The following is a 21,023-nucleotide window of genomic DNA, read 5'->3' on the forward strand; positions in this document are numbered from 1 at the left end:
CACGCTGCTCCAGCTCCGCCTCACTGCAAAAACCCTGAAACCTTACCCAGAGTTCCTGTCTCATCTCAGTCTGCTGACGAAACAAGATTCAGACGTTATTCTAGTTTCAAACAAATACTCCAGCTAATTCCTCTTGTTCCAGTGAAAAGGTTTTTTTTTTAACTTGTTACAGCAACTCTGACCTCATTTTAGTCTCCAAACAACTTCCTAAAGACGTTTTTCTGGACCGGTCAGGTGAAAGAGGCTCTGACTGATCCTGAAACAGCAGGATTAACAACAGCAGCTCAAAGAAACAGTCTGAACATGCTGCTTTTTCTAAGGATGCCTTTATTAAAGAGTCAACAACGTGCGCTAGCCGTCCGCTTCTAGAAAAATAACACAGTCATACATTCATCCATGTGGAAATCCAAAAACAAAGAAAACAAGGACAGGATTGTATTCTTAAAGCTGAAAATCTCTTTAGAAGGTGAGCAGGGGAACCTGAATAACATCATGTGATCTTTATATCTGTGTGTGTGTGTGTGTGTGTGTGTGTGTGTGTGTGTGTGTGTGTGATGAGCAGCCTCGCCGTGTCGTTCTCTAAACGAATGAAGATGACAGGTTTTCACGCTCAGACTCTCCCGCTGGAGGAGAAACCTGGTTCAGGTTTTCAGTGATTTTACTTCTTGTGCAGGTTGTTCTGGAGGAATCACCTCGAGGTCAAAATGTTGCCTAAAAGACAAGCGGGGCGTCCTGAAAACCACCAAAGAATCCGCCATGTGGGACCTTGGAGTCCCAGGTCGTTACCATGGAAACAGAGACACGAACAAACAGCTGAGAGCTGGGTCTGACACTTTAAGATGGCGAGGGCCACATAGGTCGTCCAAAGGTCGATGATTTAATCAGTGTGTGTGTGTGGTCCCTTTGGCTCCGCCCACTTCCTGGACACAGTCTGTGGTTGAAGCAGGATGTTGGAGCAGCCCTTTCAAGGTGTGAATAATGAAGAAATGTTTTATCTCTGCAGGGGGCCTTGGTCTGATGGAGTCAGTGTCGCAGGGTAAAATAACCTTCACACACTCCTCACACACTCCTCACACACTCCTCACACACTCCTCACACACACACAGACCAAGCTGCGCTGCTCCACCAACAAAACGACCATCGCTGTGTGTGACTCACGCCGCAGAGATCACGCAGGGTCGTTCAAGAGGAGCTCGAACAATCTGGATTCAAACCTGCAGCTGCTCAGTGTGTGTGTGTGTGTGTGTGTGTGTGTGTGTGTGTGTGTGAGTGTGTTTAATAATACATGAGAGCTGCCTCGTGCCTTTCCTTTTCTCGCGCCTGTTGTTTTCAGTGAAAACTCTTTCAACACACACACACACACACACACACACACACACACACACACACACCATGGTTCCAGTCTGATCTGGATTACCTAATATTTACCTTTGGCTCATCAATAATCCCAGAGACAGACAGAAACCCTCAGGGGGTCAGCGTCCCTGGGATCAGACAGGCATCATCAGCATCGACCAATCAGAGTGATCGATCATCAGCCCCACTGGGCTGTGTGTGTGTGTGTGTGTGTGTGTGTGTGTGTGTGTGTGTGTGTGATGATAAGGTGGTGACACACCAAAGTAACCCTGAAAATCGACGCGCTGGTTGATCTTCATGAGCCTGGTTGATCTTAAAGGGACAGTTCAGGGTTTTTTGGATGAGCTGAGAAACCAGAGGCAGCCTCCCTCCTGAACCTCCTCCCTCCTGAACCTCCTCCCCCTCTGTGGCTCCTCCTCCGTGGCTGGTCTGAGGCCTCCTGGTTGAACTCGTCAGCGCTCGTCAGAGCAGCTGATCAATCTGAAACCTGCAGATTGCTCAGATCGATAACCTGAGCGAGCGCCGCAGCCTCAGCGCAGAGCCAGGGGAGCTGAGCTCATCGAACTATTGATTCATCAAACGCCTGAAGCCTGACAGATGATGTTCAGATTATATGAAGTTTAACTCGGATTTCTCCCAAACCCCACTGGATCACATCTGGATTAAAGCCGGATTAATGGATTTATTTGTGTCCACTTGGGGGCAGCACTGATAGAAAACCCTTTTAAAGCAGGTCGTCCAGAGTGGAGCCTCTGTGGGACTGACTGTGACAAACCTGTGGAGCTCTGGCCTGGTTCAGCTCAGTGTGTCCGGCTGAGTCTGATCCAGTTCTCTCTAATTAAACACACTTTAATAAATATCCAACATTAGCTTGTGGCTAGTGAAAACGCTGAGTGGCTAGTATCGCTGGGAAACTACGAGCCACGCTGGCTGGGGAGCAGGAACGCTGATGCCCCGCCCTGATTGATCTGCTGACCTGGAGAAACTGGAGGAGCTAGCTCTGCTGGTGTTAGCTGCACATTGCTAACATTGCTAACGCTAACGACTCACTTCCTGTTTTTTTATGGGGCTGTGAATTAAACAGTGAGAGGAACAGGAAGTCGTGACAGCTAACCTTCATCACTGCTGTAAGTAGCAGCTAAGCTAGGTGTGATGTGACGTCAGATGTAAAGAGACGATAAATCGACACACGTTGACGGTTCCCACTCAGCCGGGTCATCACTGGCTGACTCCAGGACGCCAGCGGCCACACGCAGCTTCCTGGCTCAGGAAGTGACATCACGATCCCAGCATGCTCAGGGATTGATCAGGTCTGCGTTTTACATCGTGACATTTCAGAGACGTTGATTCATCAGCGTGTCGAGGCTTTCTGTGGCTGCTGCCAGGACAGCTGGTGGTGATGTCACGGCGTCTGCTGGAGGATGAGTGTGTGTTCAGACACAGGTAGGACGAGCGGCGACACACAACGCCAACGGAGGAGAAGAGCTGGGACTTCTCCGACATGTGGCTGCAGCTACTCATCACACACGCTGCTCTGTCTGGAGTGTGTGTGTGTGTGTGTGTGAGTGTGTGTGTGTTTGTGTTTGTGTGTTGCAGGTAACTGTGTTTTTTTTTTTTTTTTTGATCAAACATGCATAATTTCTCTACGTCATCGCTGACAGTCGTATATTAACCAGAGTAAAAATTCAACAGCCTCTGCTCATGCCGACCGTTTGAAGTCGCCGCTCTGAGCGACCCCCAGAGAAAAATAGATATCATGATGAAATTCTGGTGAAATTTCCCTTTAAAATAGATTTCCCAGATAGAAAGGCAAACTCCTCTTCTCGTCTGTTCCTCCTCCATCCTCCTCCATCCTCCTCCATCCTCCTCCAGCGGCGTCCCTCCTCCCAGAACTCTCAGCGTGTTTGTTCGTCAGGTTAAAGTGTACTTATTAAGGAAGAGCTGAACGAGAAGCCAGGATATTGGAGGCAACTCAAATAGAAGCAAAGACAGTCTTAAGAAACCAGAAGAGTCCTCGTAACTATTATTAGAAGTCACTTATTATTATTATTATTATTATGAGCGTTATTATTATTACTAGAATAACTGTTATTAGGATAAAGAAAGTTCCTTGGCCCTTGTTGATGCAGAGGGGGGGGGCAGGCCGTCCACAGCACAGCAACGCTTCGTCCACTGATTCGCTTAATCCACAGTTAAAGGGGAGGGTAATCCATTTCTGAGTCCAGTCCAGGAGTCCAGTCCAGGAGTCCAGTCCAGGAGTCCAGTCCGTCTGAAGGTGGATCTGAGTTCACGTTGAGTCCAATTCCCAAAGTTTAATTCCATTTTAATCCCAGATCTGACGTTTGGTTAAAGGGAAAGACGGCGTCATGGGTTTGGGACTTTCAACAATACTCCCTTCCTGGAAAGTTGCTTTGGTTGGTTGTAATCCCGTAATCGTCGCGCGTGTTTGAATGTCTTCATGTCAGGATCAGGAAAGTGGCCGATGTTCATGAGGACAGTTTGACGATGGGTTGGACGTGACGTGGTAAGAGAAATGAACAAAAACTGACAGAGTCCAGTTACTGAAGGTCATTTTACCCCACACATAACTCTCCTAGCACAGTTAGCTTTGTTAGCCTAACTTTAGCTTATTGACTTTAGTTAGCTTCATGCTCGTAGTGTCATTTAGGATTGTCAGGACCCTCTCATCCTGAGCTGGAAGGAAACACATGGTTACACATTCAATGGAGGGTTAGCTTACTGGATCTGCCTTGGTGGTTAGCTTAGCTCACTAACAGGTTGCATTAGCACATACCTTACAAAATTAATTAGCCTACAAATTTTGCTGACTCACGCACAGTTTGCTCACCAACCTTTTAGCTTTGGGCTAAGTCAGTAGGGATAAGCTTATAACCAGGTTACTAAGACTAACACTGTGGTAAGCTCCCTACCCAAACAGTCAGCTAACTACACCATTCTTTGCTAGCTAGATGGCTTATCATCCTGAGAGCTAGCTCTTGGGTAATTTCTTCTGGCCACTTTCTCTCCATATAGCTAATTATCGCTAGCTTGGTATCGCTAGCTAACCTATGCATTTGTTTTGGTTGTGACTGAAGTGAACAATGATGTAACTGTGGCCCCTCCCCCTGATGACATCAAACTGTCTTTATGAACATCAGCCGGTGAGCCCCCCCCCCCCCCCCCCCCCCCTCGTCACCTAGCAACCAGAAGCATCACTGAAGCCCGTTCTTGGAAAATCAGATGTTCTAGAACTCGTCCTCAGAGTTCCAGAACCTTCTCAGTTCCAGAACAGACCCTGCATGCCCCGCCCCCTCCCTCACCCCCCCCTCTCTGTCCCTCTCGGTGTGAAGCCGTTAGCAAACAAAGAAAAACAGTTTGTTGTCCTTTTCTCCTATAGCTGTGTGGTGACAGAGTCCTCTATGACCTCACAGCTGTCCTCTATGACATCATCGCAGGGTCCCACCCATCCGCCCATCAACATGACCCCACCTCCTCCCCCTCCTCCATCCACGCCGCCCTGGCCGGACCCCCCCACGCCCCCGCCCTGGAAAACGTCCTCGCTGGAGTCCAGGAGGCGCGAGCTGGACTCGGACATGTTGGAAGCACAGTGCAGGGATTGGCAGGGGCACGGGGGTGGGAGGGGCAGTGTCAGCAACGAGTCCCGCCCGTTTGTTCTCCGTGGCGAGAACCCGGGGCTACTGATGTCGACGGAGCGGCCCACCTCGTTCAGGTGAGTCTCGCTCCTGGTCACGTCACTCAGTCCAAAGTCGGAGTGGCTGTGGCTCCCCAGGGGGCGCAGCAGCCCGTCGGAGATGGTGTAGGAGGGCGGGGACTGCAGGGGGAGGGGCAGGGGCGGGGCTTTGCGTTTGGAGCGGGAGAACAGGTAGGAGAGGCGCTTGAAGGAGTCCGTCTTTGATCCGGGAGACGACAGGCGCTGAAGGCGACTCCTTGTGCGAGCGAGTGAGGAGGACAGCGCCATGGCGAAGGATGAGGATGGCGAGGGGAGGACGGAGGTGGAGGATGAAGGGATGACGTTTGTCTTCAGCCCGTTGCTCTTTGGTTTCCCGTCCTCCTCCTCCTCCTCCTCCCCCCACCCGATGCCCTCCTCCAGATCCACGTCGTCCTCGTCCCCGGTTCTTTCCATCTGGGTCATCCCTGAAATGGACCGGACCAAAGCCGACACCCCCTGTTCTGGTTCTGGCATCTTGTCGTCCTCCAGCGGGGTCATGAAAGTCACGCCCTTTGACTTCCCGCCTCCTCCTCCACTGCCGTCTCCTGATTCGCTGTCGTCCTCTGAGGCCCCGGCGCCGTCATCTTTGGCCGTTTCACTGGAGGAGGAGTAATGTCTGCGGGGAGGACGCCGGTTACCGAGGAGATCCAGGACTTCGTAGCGGAAACTGGAAATGTCCTGTTTCAGCTCCTGTAGAAGAACAGAGAGAAGACGGTGAGTTTCAGATCACTGAGCGGTCAGGAGGTAAAAAATACACCCACAGGAAGTTTTTTTTTTTCTCCTGAAGTTTGGGAGGAGGAGGTAAGACTGGTGACCGGCGTCCGAACGAAGCAGAGGAGGTGAAACATCAATTTGTCACAGCAGAAGGTGAAGAGGAGGGTGAAGAGGAGGGGGAGGGGGAGGGTGAGGAAGAGGGGTGGGGAGAGGAGGAGGGTAAGGACTCAGGGGATGGTGGCGAGGAAGGGGAGATTGAGGTTAAGACACAAGCAAGCGAGGAAAAGGAGGGAGGAAGAGAAGAAAGGAGAGGAGGAGGTGTGACTGAGGAGACTGAGCTGCTCCTCTGTGCCTCCCTTCAGCCTCTTCACGGTTTATTCATGTTCCTCATGTGTTTCCTGTCACAGCCTGACGCTCTGAGTCCCAGGCTCTGATTTCACACCAAACCCTCAGGGACACTTAGCTGGTCCCCCCAGTGACCCCTCAGTGGCCCTTCAGTGCCCCCTGAGTGGCCCCTCAGTGCCCCCTCAGTGGTCCCCTCAGTGGCCCCTCAGTGGCCCCTCAGTGGCCCCTCAGTGACCCCTCAGTGGCCCCTCAGTGACCCCTCAGTGGTCCCCTCAGTGCCCCCTCAGAAGCCCCTCAGTGGCCCCTCAGAAGCCTCTCAGTGGCCCCTCAGAAGCCCCTCAGTGGCCCCTGAGTGGCCCCTCAGTTTTTTATTGATCTTGGTCTTTCCAATCCTCTCTACTGTGATGTGTGGGATCAAACGTGTCTTATATTCAGATATTGTGTCATAATGTTGTGTCTGTACTGTGTCCTATCCAGGTGTAGATTGTGAATCTTATCTGTACTTATCTGTGTGTACCTTATCTGTGTGTACCTTATCTGTGTGTACCTTATCTGTGTGTACCTTATCTGTGTGTACCTTATCTGTGTGTACCTCATGTGTGTACCTTTATCTGTGTGTACCTTATCTGTGTGTACCTTATCTGTGCGTACCTTATCTGTGTGTACCTTATCTGTGTGTACCTTATCTGTGTGTTCCTTATCTGTGTACCTTATCTGTGTGTACCTTATCTGTGTGTACCTTATCTGTGTGTACCTTATCTTAGTGTACTTTACCTGTGTGTACCTTATCTGTGTGTACCTTATCTGTGTGTACCTCATGTGTGTACCTTTATCTGTGTGTACCTTATCTGTGTGTACCTTATCTGTGTGTACCTTATCTGTGTGTACCTTATCTGTGTGTTCCTTATCTGTGTGTACCTTATCTGTGTGTACCTTATCTGTGTGTACCTTATCTTAGTGTACTTTACCTGTGTGTACCTTATCCGTGTGTACCTTATCTTAGTGTACCTTACCTTAGTGTACCTTGTCTTAGTGTACCTTATCTTAGTGTACCTTACCTTAGTGTACCTTGTCTTAGTGTACCTTATCTTAGTGTACCTTATCTTAGTGTACCTTGTCTTAGTGTACCTTATCTTAGTGTACCTTATCTTAGTGTACCTTATTTCTGTGTATCTTATGATGGTGTGGTACAGTTACGTTTGAATCTCATCAGATTGTATCTTCCTGTGTGTATCTTCCTGTGTGTATCTGCCTGTGTGTATCTTCCTGTGTGTATCTGCCTGTGTGTATCTTCCTGTGTGTATCTTCCTGTGTGTATCATATCTCCTTTAATCTTTTCCTCAGACTGTGTGAACATGGACCGTATTGATGGGGACCAACCAGGACTTAAAGTCATATTCAGGGATCAAACCAAAGATGGCGTCCCAGCAGCTGAGAGGTGTTTCTTCCACGCCGTTAGCTCAGAGCTAACATGGAGCGTGTTCAGTTTCTGGCTCAGTGCGGACGTCTCTCCCTGAGGAGGAGCCCTGGTTTTAGTTCTGGTCCACGTCACACACCTGTGGTTCAGCCTGAAGCTGTGTGAAAATGGTCGTGATGCAAACATCACCTGGGTTTGTTTGACGGTTGTTTGCTCTCCTGAAGCCTCACACCAACACTCAGCTACAAGCTACCGCTACTTCCTGAACACAGCTGCTGCTTCCTCTCCGTCACCATGAGGGATCCTAACGCTGCACATGTGGCCAAACCCTCCAGGTGAGCTTCACAAAGCACCTGATGTTAGTTACACATATTCATCACACACACTCCCACTCAGCCCCCGTGTGTGTGTGTGTGTGTGTGTGTGTGTGTGTGTGTGTGTGTGTGTGTGTGTGTGTGTGTGTGTGTGTGTGTGTGTGTGTGTGTGTGTGTGTGTGTGTGTGTGTGTGTGAACGTGCTGCAGCTCCATGTGCACCTGATGTTGTTTTTGCTCTGAAAAGCCCAAAGGAATTTTCCACTTTAAAGCCCCGGCCAGGCTGCTGAGGCATCATGGGAAACTGAGGCATCATGGGAAACTGAGGCATCATGGGAAACTGAGGCATCATGGGAAACTGACTCTGGAGCTCTGAGTGATTTAACATTAAGGAGGCTGGAAGAGGCAGAGAGTGTCCCGCAGGATGGTGGGGTGTGAGCTGGTGGTATCGATCAGAGATCACTGCTGCAGATCACTGCTGCAGATCACTGCTGCAGATCACTGCTGCATGTCACTGCTGCAGATCACTGCTGCAGATCACTGCTGCAGATCACTGCTGCATGTCACTGCTGCAGATCACTGCTGCAGATCACTGCTGCAGATCACTGCTGCAGATCACTGCTGCATGTCACTGCTGCAGATCACTGCTGCAGATCACTGCTGCAGATCACTGCTGCATGTCACTGCTGCAAGTCAGAGCTGCAGATCCCTGCTGTGGAGTCTGCAGGTAGTGTCTTTTAAAAATCTTTTAATCTTTTAATAAATGTTTTGGGAAGCACAGAGCTGCCTCTGGTATCAGCAAACTGTCTCTGTTCACAAACAAAACAAACATAAAGAGAAGCAACTGAGCTGCAGGCTGAGCTGCAGGCTGAGCTGCAGGTTGAGCTGCGGGCTGAGCTGCGGGCTGAGCTGCGGGCTGAGCTGCGGGCTGAGCTGCAGGCTGAGCTGCAGGTTGAGCTGCGGGCTGAGCTGCGGGCTGAGCTGCGGGCTGAGCTGCGGGCTGAGCTGCGGGCTGAGCTGCGGGTTGAGCTGCAGGCTGAGCTGAGCTGCGGGCTGGATGATGTCATCACTCACCTTAAAGTTCTCCTCTGTCAGTCCCTCGTCGGTCTTGGCGCTGCGTATCATGGCCGCCACGTACCTCTTCACTAAGCTCCGGATCACTTCCTGTTAGAGACAGAAAATAAAGCAATCAACAGGAGGAAGACTTACTTTACTCTAGCGCCCCCTGCTGTTAAAAACACACTGAAAAAAGGGTTAGTAAATTAAATGTGTTTTCAGTCTTAACCCCCATCATCCAGGTATCACACAGACCACTTGGACCAGATCCAGACTGAGGGGTCTGTGAAAGTCCTCTCTGAACATGATGTTGATCATTGTTTATTCTTCCTCTCTGGGATAAACCCTAAACGCTGTCTTCATCATGCTCCAAAACTCACCACACTTCACTCAAACTTCAGTCAGGGTGAAGATTTTCTGACTACAGTGCTTTTGTGCTGATACATGCTCCACAGCGCCCCCCAGTGATCCGCTTAGTGCTGCTTCTAGCTTCAACTTTTGTTACTGTTTCTTTAAAAGAGCCAACTCATCTTCTCTTTTTTCAGGAACTATTAGAATAATTTATATTTAATTATTATTTTTCTTGTCCCTTTAGTTGAAGAGTTACGGTAATGATGACAGATGCATCGGTCACTTCCTGTGATTTAAACGTTGAAGCTGGTCCGTCCATCTTTAGATCAGGGGTGTTTTAACGAGGACTAACAGTTCCTGAACCCCCCCGTCCAGACGCAGCGTTGGTTCAGCCCTCAGCTCCTCTCAGATAAACAGATTCACACCCAGAGCTGGGAGGAACAGCAGCCGAGCAGCCCTCTCTGCCCGTGCCTGCTGCTGGTTTCACTGGTGGAGTGTGAACGTGTGAAATCTTCCTGAAGTGATTCAGCCTCTGATTTCACTGACTGTGTCATTCACTGATCAGCCAATGAGGCGTCAGGCCCTGTTGATTTAAAGAGCAGAGACGCTTCTTCACCAGCATTTGGTGTTCAGTGGGCGGTGATTCACACACACAAACACACACACACACACACACACACACACACACACACACACACACACACACACACACACACACACACACACACACACACACACACACACACACACACACACACACACACAGCATCCTCCCACAGTCGACACCTGTGACTGCCAAACAGGACGATCTGGCGTGCTGTCACTCTCCGCCTCTGCCAGAACAAACCACACACACACACACACACACACACACACACACACACACACACACACACACACACACACACACACACACACACACACACACACACACACACACACACACACAGGGTTTGAGAGGAGGGCAGTTATCTTACAATAAACCTGAGGATCATGGAGCGATCAAAGGCAGATCTGCCAAACCCAAAGAACTGGCGCTGATGTGGCGGCGGCGGCTGCCAGAGCTGAGGTGTGGAGACGGTTGTTGAGCAAAAAGCTCCTGAAAGCGCGTCAGAAAAACAGGCCGTCTTCAGGAGCAGCTTCACACGTTGCCTGGCTCTGTGAGGAGGAGCAGTGGTAGTACACTCATCTGAGGCCTGAGTGTAAAAACTAAAGGTGTGGATTGAAAATAACTCTGACCATGGAAACCTGACGCTACCTGCTCCTCCTCTCAGCGCAGAGACCAACCTGCCTCACACACTCGCTCACACCTGAGAGTTACACTGGTTCACAGTCTCTGCTCCTCCATGGCTTCTTCCAAACACACACACACACACACACACACACACACACACACACACACACACACACACACACACACACACACACACACACACACACACACACTGAGGCAGCAACAGCTGGCTCAACCCAGACTTACACACACTCAGAGCAGTTTGTGGATCCACAGGGAGGCACTTTCAGTTTGGACGCAGCTAGAAAACCACAGCTGGGGGGTCGCAATCTGTTCGCTGTGTGTATCTGTGTGTATGTGTGTGTGTGTGTGTGTGTGTGTGTGTGTGTGTGTGTGTGTGTGTGTGTGTGTTTGTGTGTGTGTGTGTGTGTAAGAAAAGCTGGAAGCAACACTGAAGAAAAATGTGTGTTTTCCAAAGTTTGCCGTGCCATTAACTCTGACTGAGCTGAATAATAATAATAATAATAATAATAATAATAATAATAATAATAATAAAATAATAGTAATAATAATAATAATAATAATAATAATAATAATAATAATAATAAAATAATAATAATAAAAATGAAAATAAAAGTAATAATAATAATAATAATAATAATAAAATATATTGCACTTTTTAAAAACTGTTACAATGTTCTTTACATACAAAAACAAAAATTAAGAACAAATTAAAGAGAACAAAATAGAAGTTAGAGAAAAGTGAGAAGCACAACAACAATAATTTATTATTATTATTATTATTATTTTTATTACTATTAGTTTTGTTATTATAATCATGATCATAGTTATTATTTGAAGACACTGGAGCACTGACGCTGTCATTTTCCAAGTGCTCTTTAAATTACCGTAACTCCTCAAACATGTGGGCAGGAGAAAAACCCAAACAGCTCCTTAAAGAAGAGAAGACAAGCTCAGACAGTATCTATGTTTTACTGTACTGCTGAGGAATCCATGAGCAACACCGTCCAATCACAGGCAACCACTGACGCTAGCTCCTCTCTTTACCGTAACTCTACAACTATGTGGGCAAAAGGAAAAATACAAACAGTCCCAGACAGAAGAGAAGAAGAGCGTTCTCAGCGATGATGTGTGACCTCAGGTGGTCTGAGCGACGACTGATACACGTCAGTTAAAGGTGTGCTAACAGGTGGAGGTAAAGAGCTTTGGAGCCAGCTGTTTCCCTCTGTACTCAGTCTTCATGCTAAGCTACATTAGCATCTCCCTGCTATGTGTAATCTGTACAGAAGGTAAACAGGAACCAATCTCATTAAATTAATCTTTAAACAAATATAAATAACATAACATGACTAACCCTAACCCTGGAATAATAGTCTTCAGGACCTGGGACTGACCAGGTTTTCAGAGGTCCTCTCTTTGGCACATAAACATACACACAGCGCACACACAGCTCACACACACAGAAACCTTGGAGTGTGTGTACAGACCTGGTAGTGCTGGTTCTGGATCAGACTGTCTGCGTGCCGCTCCTGAAAAAAAGAAGAGACAGAGTTAAAGTTTCTAACTTTTAGTTTGAGACTCTGCTGAAGTTTCAGTTTCATTTCCAGTCAGACACATCAGTGGGCCTGCCGTCCTGTGTCTCATTAGCTCTGTTTACCTCATATTTCATTTATCTGTCTGTGAAGTGAAACACGTCCCTGCTTCTTGTTTTTGGTTTGGAACAATGACACCTTATTTTGGAATGATTAATGGCGCCACAGTCGGAGAAAGGAGAGCGGGAAACAAACTGCCTGAGGCTGACAGAGTGACTTTTACTGCCGCCATGCTTCGTCTGCGCCATAATGAACCCCGCTCTGTCATTTCCACACCCATGACATTAAGACGTGAAGGAGGAGAGTTCACACCTCTGGGTGAACTTTTCCTCTGGATCCATCCTGTTACAGACCGTTATAGGCTGACACGGCAACACGCCAACACGCCAACACGCCAACACGCTAACACGCCAAAGCCTCGCCTGGTCATCAAGGGCGTGTGTGGCTGAAGCAGGCGCTCAGAGTCTGAGAGGAGCTCAGACCATGGAGCAGCTTTTACAGTTTATCTCACAAGAAACTCTGGAGCTGTGTGAGGAAACGTCTGAGTTTGGAATGAGGACAGGCTGAGTGACACACACACACACACACACACACACACACACACACACACACACACACACACACACACACACACACACACACACACACACACACACACACACACACACACACACACACACACACGGTCTCATATCCTCTCTCCACATCGTGAATTTATTCAGACTCATATTCGGAGCTTCACCTCTCCGTCTCCATTTCCCTTTCATCATGTTTCACACTCATCGTCTAACTCCATCCACGCTTCTCATTTGTCTTTCACTCGCTCCCTGCTGTCCAGAAACACACACACTGACACACACACTCCCATCATAAACACACACACACACACACACACACACACACACATCCTCCCTCATCTTCCTCTAACAATCTCTCCCTCCCCCTGTTCAGAGCCATCAGTGCTTTCTATAACTCATGCTGTTTTTCTGCTTACTCTGTTTACACACACACACACACACACACACACACACACACACACACACACACACACACACACACACACACACCCTCCCTCCATCAGATCTCTGCAGTGCTGTGCCGCTCTGTGAACCTATGTGGGCTGGTGGGCTTATATAACTCAGCCGACTGCAGCTGAGGTGAACATGCCAGCTGCACGGTGTGTGTGTGAGTGTGTGTGTGTGTGTGTGTGTGTGTGTGTGTCCTCCTCCTATAGACTGGTTATGGACGAACAGCTGATGTGTCCCTGCTCAGAGAGTTTCAGTCCCAGTGCACCTCGCTCTGGTCTGTGTGGCGCCTGATGACTCCTTCTGCTCTGATTGGCTCTGAGCTCCGCCTGTGTTTATTATTTATGTCTCCTGCTCCGTCAGCTCCTCCACCTTTGGTTGGGAGTGATAGTTTTTCAGACAGCTGCCTCCGCTCGCTCTGGGCTGTGCTGCTTTGGGAGGTGGGGTTGGTCTGACAGTTTTTCTGTGGAGCTGGGTGAGGATCGCTGCAAAACCTGAAATCTGACCAAATGTTTTTGTCTCATCTTCAGGAGAAAATGTCGTTGGAGACTCCACCTGACCAGTCCAGAGAAATGTCTTAAGTTAATGAGGTCTGAATGTCTGTAACAGAAGATTTCAGTCAGCCCTGTCTCTTCATTGCTCCAGGTCCTGGTCTCTGTCAGAGCTAGACCGGACTGTGGTCTTTACCTCTTCATTTAGTGTTCAGACGGGGAGATTCACACAGCATCAGGCAGAGAAACTACCTGAAACTCTACACCGTGTTTGTCTGAAGACTAGACGTTTGATTTTCTTACTCTGAAAGACGTAGATTCAGGGGCTGCTCTGCTGCACGCTAACGTTCATGTAAAGACAGAGACACATCAGAGGCTTTGGACTAGTCCAGATCCTCCAGATCCTCAGCTGAGGAAGACTACCAGCTGTGTTTCAGGAGGCAGTGAAGTCAAGAGGACTACAAACATGGCGCCCCTAAGTTTCATGTCTGGAGATGTGTTGAAGATGAAGACGTCCTGAAAACAGTGACGGGACAGAGAGGTTTGCTTTAGGAAGAGTTTCCCAGAGTTTCCCAGACTCTGGCTCCAGACCGGACTGAGATAAAACATCAGCGTCAGAAAAGATTCAGGATGACTGAAACTCTGAGGTCCTCACATTTGGCCGGTGAGGCATCTGGATTCATCTCTTCAGAAACGTTAGTGGTGACATTTATCTTAGATCTAACCTGAGACTGTAATGACTGACCATGAAACCAGTGAGGAGACGTCATTAAAAACTATTTTTTTCTTCTTTTTTTAAAAGAAAACGTTTGTATGAGGAGACGGACAGGGAGAGAAATCCTCTGACTCTGAAACCAACACGGCTCTTACACCTGTGAACTAAAGACTTCCTGAAAGTGCTCACACTGATTTGGAGTCCCCAGAGGAAAACCAGGTTTGGATCCAGACTTTACACCCCCTGACATCAACATGAAGACGATGAATTTCCCAAGGATCCAATTTGGAAACTGAACCATTTGTTTTTCTCAGAGTTTATATTTCTAAAGATGAAATAATCTGAAGCTCACTTCAGATCCACAGCTGGACAGAAACTGGTTTTAAACCATCTCCCTCAAAGTTCCTGGTTTCCAGTCTGAAGGGGGTCCAGTCTGACCCGGAGCCTGTTTCTGTGACACTTTGTCCAGAAAACAACAAACTCATTTCCCCAACCAGAGATCGAAGGAAAGAGATGAGAGCTCAGAGACCTGAAAACGAACCGCCCATGGCGCTGAATCAGCTGTTTCTACCGTGATGACCACGGCGAGGGCTTCAAACCGTGGAGTGAGGACTCGGGGAGCTTACCGTGAACTCGCGCAGGTTTTCACACTTGTGCGAGTCGTCCCCGGGCGGCTGGCCCCTGCGGCACAGCTTGTTGTGGAGCCACATGAGCAGGTACAGGATGGACTTGGGGCTGGGGATGATGTTGAACGGCGGCGGCAGCGTCCCGCCCTCGTCGAAGTAGCTCATCCACAGCTTGGTGCGAGCGAACTTCCACTCGATGTCGGCGTGATCCTGGAGGACAGAGACGGTTAAACGGTGACAGACAGCAGCTACACCAGGTAGGACGTGTCTGAGCCTCTGACCCGTCTCCATCAGGGTTTTAATGAGTTATTGATCAATAATGAGCTGATCCTAATCACAGACCAACATGAAAACAGATTTAATCTCTGCTCAGACCGAGGAAGGGATGAATTCAGAGCCAGCGTTCAGGATTGATGTGTTACAGCTTCTCTGATCCAGGACTTGATGAAATTTCAAAGATTTATGTCTCAGGTCTCAGAGCAAAGAGTCTCAGAGAAGGAAAGTGAGACCAATAAAAGTGGAGAGACCAGGTCAGACCCCCGCCCCCCTTTGGACCTGGAGCTGCAGCAGTAATAAGAGCTGCTGATGATCCAGCTCTGCTCCTGTTATTACCTTTCTGTTTATGACTCTGTTATTTGTTGTTTCCTTCTCGCCGCTCCTCCTCTTTTATTGTCCTGTTGCCGTGAGCTGGAGCAGAGCGCCGTCCGCTCTAATGAAGTAATAAAGCTCAGAAATCATTAAGAGGATAATCCTGTTAATGTTCGTTTGCTGCAGACGCTTGATTTTATGATCCTGGATCTTTCATTCAGCGCTGATTCCTCTCATTCATTAGCTTCTGCTGCGAGGGTCACACATTTCACACAAGCTGTTCTCACTGATACCATAACTGGACTTCATCAAGACCACCAACACCTCAGGCTCCTTCCGACAGACCTACAGACCTACATCCCTAAAAACCTACAGACCAACAGACCTACAGACCTACAAAACTACAGACCTACAAACAAACAAACCTACAGACCTACAGACCTTCAGACCTTCAGACCTACAAAACTATAGACCTACAAAACTATAGACCTACAGACCTACAGACCTACAAAACTATAGACCTACAGCCCTACAGACCTACAAAACTATAGACCTACAGCCCTACAGACCTACAAAACTACAGACCTACAGACCTACAGCCCTACAGACCAACAGACCTACAGACCTACAGACCTACAAAACTACAGACCTACAGCCCTACAGACCAACAGCCCTACAGACCTACAGACCTACAGACCTACAAAACTACAGACCTACAGACCTACAGACCTACAAACCTACAGACCTACAGACCTACAAACCTTTAGACCTTCAGACCTTCAGACCTACAGACCTACAGACCTACAGACCTACAAACCTACAGACCTATAGACCTACAGACCTACAGACCTATGGACCTTCAGGCCTTCAGACCTTCAGACCTTCAGACCTACAGATCTACAGATCTACAGACCTACAGATCTACAGATCTACAGACCTTTAGACCTTCAGACCTTCAGACCTACAGACCTACAGACCTACAGACCTTCAGACCTTCAGACCTACAGACCTACAGACCTTCAGACCTTCAGACCTACAGACCTACAGAATTCCAAACCAACAAACCTACAGACCTACAGACCTACAGACCTACAAACCTACAGACCTATAGACCTACAGACCTACAGACCTATGGACCTTTAGACCTTCAGACCATCAGACCTTCAGACCTACAGATCTACAGATCTTCAGACCTACAGATCTACAGACCTTTAGACCTTCAGACCTACAGACCTACAGACCTACAGACCTACAGACCTCCAGACCTCCAGACCTACAGACCTTCAGACCTACAGACCTACAGACCTACAGACCTACAGACCTTCAAACCTACAGACCTACAGACCTTAAGATCTTCAGACCTACAGACCTACAGACCTACAGACCTTCAAACCTACAGACCTACAGACCTTAAGATCTTCAGACCTACAGACCTTAAGACCTACAGACCTACTGACCTACAGACCTACAGACCTACTGACCTACAGACCTACTGACCTACAGACCTACAGACCTACTGACCTACAGACCTACAGACCTACAGACCTGTGAGCTGTTCCTCTTTAAGATCTGTGGTTTCTGACTTTAAGACTTTTATCCTCTGCACTTGACCTCTAGGTGAACTAGCTCAGTGTTAGCATAAACTGGCCCAGCGTTAGCATGAACTGGCCCAGCGTTAGCATGAACTGGCCCAGTGTTAGCATTAACTGGCTCAGCGTTAGCTTGAACTGGCCCAGCGTTAGCTTTAACTGGCCCAGCGTTAGCATGAACTGGCCCAGCGTTAGCATGAACTGGCCCAGTGTTAGCTTGAACTGGCTAAGCGCTAGCTTGAATGGGGGCAGTTTCAGATGTTTCCCAAACAAGAAAGAGAAGATTTTGTTTCTTTTTCTCTATTTTTTGAAAGTTTTAAATCTAGATTTTAACGACAGTTCCTGGTCAAGGTGGGCGAGACTGAGAGTTTTGGTGTCGATCTGATACCAAGTAAATACAGGGCCAGTATCGCTGATACTGATACTGATACAGATACTTTTTAATATTCAACATTGATGTTTTATAAAACTGCTGATCTTAAGTTGTTTTTGTGATTCTTCTTTTGGTTCTGTTGTAAAAATCTAGGACAGAATTTGGGCAGAGTTTAAAGGTGACCACAAAATACTTCAGTGCCATGATAAACATTTATCTTCAGAAACAAAACAACAGTTAAAAAAAAATGTGTGGAATTCTTTTCTTAAAAAAAGTGCAAAAAATGTATTTTCATTTAATTTTTTGAGGTAAAGCATTGAAGACTGCAAAAAAAATAAATCAATGAAAGTTCTCCTGTCATCAAACTTATTTTTTCAAATATTTCAGTGTAAAGAATTATCACACCAGAACAAATGTTATATAAAAAATCCAGAAAACTTCTTTTTTGGAGTCTGCTTGTTTCCCTAGTGCCACTGAGCCACGTGACGTGACAGGGACACAGCCAGGTCTCCACTTTTATAAAGCCGCAGCAGTCAGTGCATGCAGGAGAAAAAAAACAAGTGCATTGATCTGTTTACACTGATATCATTGGATATTGATACCAACGTTGGTATCGGTGTTATTGATATTTGGATCGATCGCCCACCTCCAGTTCCTGGTTGACTGTTTGGTCCAATATAAGTATTATTCATGTTTTTTAACATTTCCACATTTTTTCAACAGTTGAGATAAGAAGTTGTGAAAACCAGCTCCTGAACTTCTAAACTAATTTTGTTTCACTTCCTTCGTTAATTTGCAGAGAGGCGTCATGAACCTGGAAACTCTTTGGTATTTGCTTCGTTTCTGAGCTACAGGAAGATAACTGCTGTTACTGGTCGTGATATTTTCAGTGTTTCCTGGTGTTGAGACTCACGGCGATGAGCTGGTACGAGTTGTTCATCATGGCGATCAGCATGTTGAGCAGCACCACCAGAGAGATGACGTTGTACGTCCCGAACATGGTGGCGCCGATGAACTCGGTGAACTCGTGTCGAGCCTTCACGTTGGTGACGTAGAGATTCAGCAGGCCGAAGATGGACCAGAACAGGGACTGGAGGGTCTCGAATAACCTGAGGGAGAAGGTCAGAGACAGGAGAGAGTCCCCGTGAAAAGGAGCTCAGGGAGGCTCCACTGGGGCTGCACTCAAGACCTGATATACACAAGGCTAATGCTAGTTAGCTTTGGTTATATACAAGGCCAATGCTAGTTAGCTTTGGCTATATACAAGGCTAATGCTAGTTAGCTTTGGTTATATACAAGGCTAATGCTACTTACCTTTGGTTATATACAAGGCTAATGCTAGTTACCTTTGGTTATATACAAGGCTAATGCTAGTTACCTTTGGTTATAAACACAAGGCTAATGCTAGTTACCTTTGGTTATATACAAGGCTAATGCTAGTAACCTTTGGTTATATACAAGGCTAATGCTCGTTACCTTTGTTTATACACAAGGCTAATGCTAGTTACCTTTGGTTATATACAAGGCTAATGCTAGTTACCTTTGGTTATATACAAGGCTAATGCTAGTTACCTTTGTTTATACACAAGGCTAATGCTAGTTGCCTTTGATTATATACAGGGCTAATGATAGTTACCTTTGATTATATACAGGGCTAATGCTAGTTACTTTGGTTATATACAAGGCTAATGCTAGTTACCTTTGATTATATACAGGGCTAATGCTAGTTGCCTTTGATGGGGGTAAAACGGATAAAGTTCCTTGTATGTGGAGTATCAGTCTATCCAGAAACTCTGATCAGCAAATCTTTGGTCTCTGTTTCTGGAACAATCGTGACTTTCCTTCCTGTCATGTGACCAACACCATCTCTGACATATGACCCCCTCCCCTCCTCCCTCCCTCCTGTTCACCTCCCTCTCTGACGCTCCTCCTCTGCACTGGTTGTCTCCTGCCTGAGTGTTTGTGTGTGTGTGTGTGTCTGTGTGTGTGTGTCTGTGTGTGTGTGTGTGTGTGTGTGTGTGTGTGTGTGTGTGTGTGTGTGTGTGTGTGTGTGTGTGTGTGTGTGTGTGTGTGTGTGTGTGTGTGAGCAGTGTTTCTGTGTTTAGAGCTGGCAGCTCGATGCTTCGTGGTTCAATCAGTGGAAAAAAAACTGATGTTTGAAAAAATCCCAAAGAGGTTTTAGACTCAGGTCTGAGGACGACACACGGCAACGTTTCACTTCAGAGACCAGGACTGAGCTCAGTGAGCATGCTCAGAAACCAGGACTGCAGGGACACAGAGGGGTGTGTGTGTGTGTGTGTGTGTGTGTGTGTGTTTAAAGAAAAAATCAAGCAGGGAAAAAGGAAATGAAGGGAAATGTGAGGCAGAAACACACACACACACACACACACTCCTTCCTCCCGGTGTAAAACGATGTAACACATTAAGAGTGTGTGATAAGAGTGTGTGAAGAACAGATGAGGAGGAGGAGGGAGGAGAGGAAGGGGTGAGACACCTGAGCGGAGACAGGAAAAGATCCTGCAGAATAACTCAGCAACGCTGAATTACAGAGTGAAGACTCACACACACACACACACACACACACACACACACACACACACACACACACACACACACACACACACACACACACAGGAAATAACACTGGCTCAGTCAGCTCTTAAATGTTGATGTTGGGGGCTGTTGTTGCTGCGTGTTATCGCATTGATTACAGAGATTTTTCATCTGTTAGCAGCCTGTAGCATGCTAATGCTAACTAATGCTAGGCCCAATGTTCCCTGTGAGCAGAGGAGAATGAGGACCAAGCTGTTGGTTCAGATTAACCTTTTTTTTTTCTTGTTGACACTTTAAAAAAAATTTTTTTATTTAATATTTTTCAATGTCCTGAACTTCAGATTTTCTCCTCTTCAGATATTGATTAATACATGCTATTCTATTCTATTCTATTCTATTCTATTCTATTCTATTCTATTCTATTCTAGTCTATTCTATTCTATTCTAGTCTATTCTATTCTAGTCTATTCCATGAGATGTTGTGTGTGTTGTGATCATATGAAGGTCAGATGAAGTTTCCACCTGTTAAAGGTGAATCCACGCTTCTAAAGAGCAGTCAGAGTCTGATGGTGAACACACACACACACACACACACACACACACACAGAGGAACTTTCTGCTGGTGGTGGAGATGATGTAAAGTTTAATGTTTAGAGGAAAGTCTGTAAATATCTGTTTCTATGCAGCGTTAAAGTCATAAACACATACGCCCACGCCGTCATCAGAGCATAATTATGTATTTCACTTATTTCCTGTTTTCTAAACACGGACGCAGCTAAAAGTTGGAGGTGTGAGCTTCAGTTTGATATTCATCCTCCTGCCGCCACTGTCCTGAGCGCTTCACTGTAACCGGATCGATCAGCAGTCGATCTGTGATTATTTAAAACAACCTGAGGATGATCAACATTCAGCTCACACTGCCCTCCATCAGCACA

At 47.2% G+C, this 21,023-nt stretch overlaps 1 protein-coding gene across 2 annotated transcripts in view; it reads right to left on the reverse strand.

Moving 5' to 3' along the window:
- Positions 1 to 292: 292 nt before the first annotated feature.
- Positions 293 to 21,023, reverse strand: part of trpc5a (transient receptor potential cation channel, subfamily C, member 5a) — a 106,917-nt gene continuing 86,186 nt past the window's right edge. For both annotated transcript variants that reach the window (XM_074699284.1, XM_074699283.1), the window contains exons 14-18: positions 18,449 to 18,644; positions 14,986 to 15,195; positions 12,024 to 12,065; positions 8,949 to 9,038; positions 293 to 5,776 (exon numbers count right to left, since the gene is read on the reverse strand). In XM_074699284.1, the coding sequence (XP_074555385.1) occupies positions 4,748 to 5,776; positions 8,949 to 9,038; positions 12,024 to 12,065; positions 14,986 to 15,195; positions 18,449 to 18,644 (1,567 nt within the window). In that variant the 3' untranslated portion in view covers positions 293 to 4,747. The remainder of the gene's footprint in view (positions 5,777 to 8,948; positions 9,039 to 12,023; positions 12,066 to 14,985; positions 15,196 to 18,448; positions 18,645 to 21,023) is intronic.

Source organism: Halichoeres trimaculatus, unplaced genomic scaffold (genome assembly GCF_033239565.1).
Source record: "Halichoeres trimaculatus isolate MK-OKI-2021-1 unplaced genomic scaffold, fHalTri1.1 fHalTri1_scaffold_22, whole genome shotgun sequence".
NCBI lineage: Eukaryota > Metazoa > Chordata > Actinopteri > Labriformes > Labridae > Halichoeres > Halichoeres trimaculatus.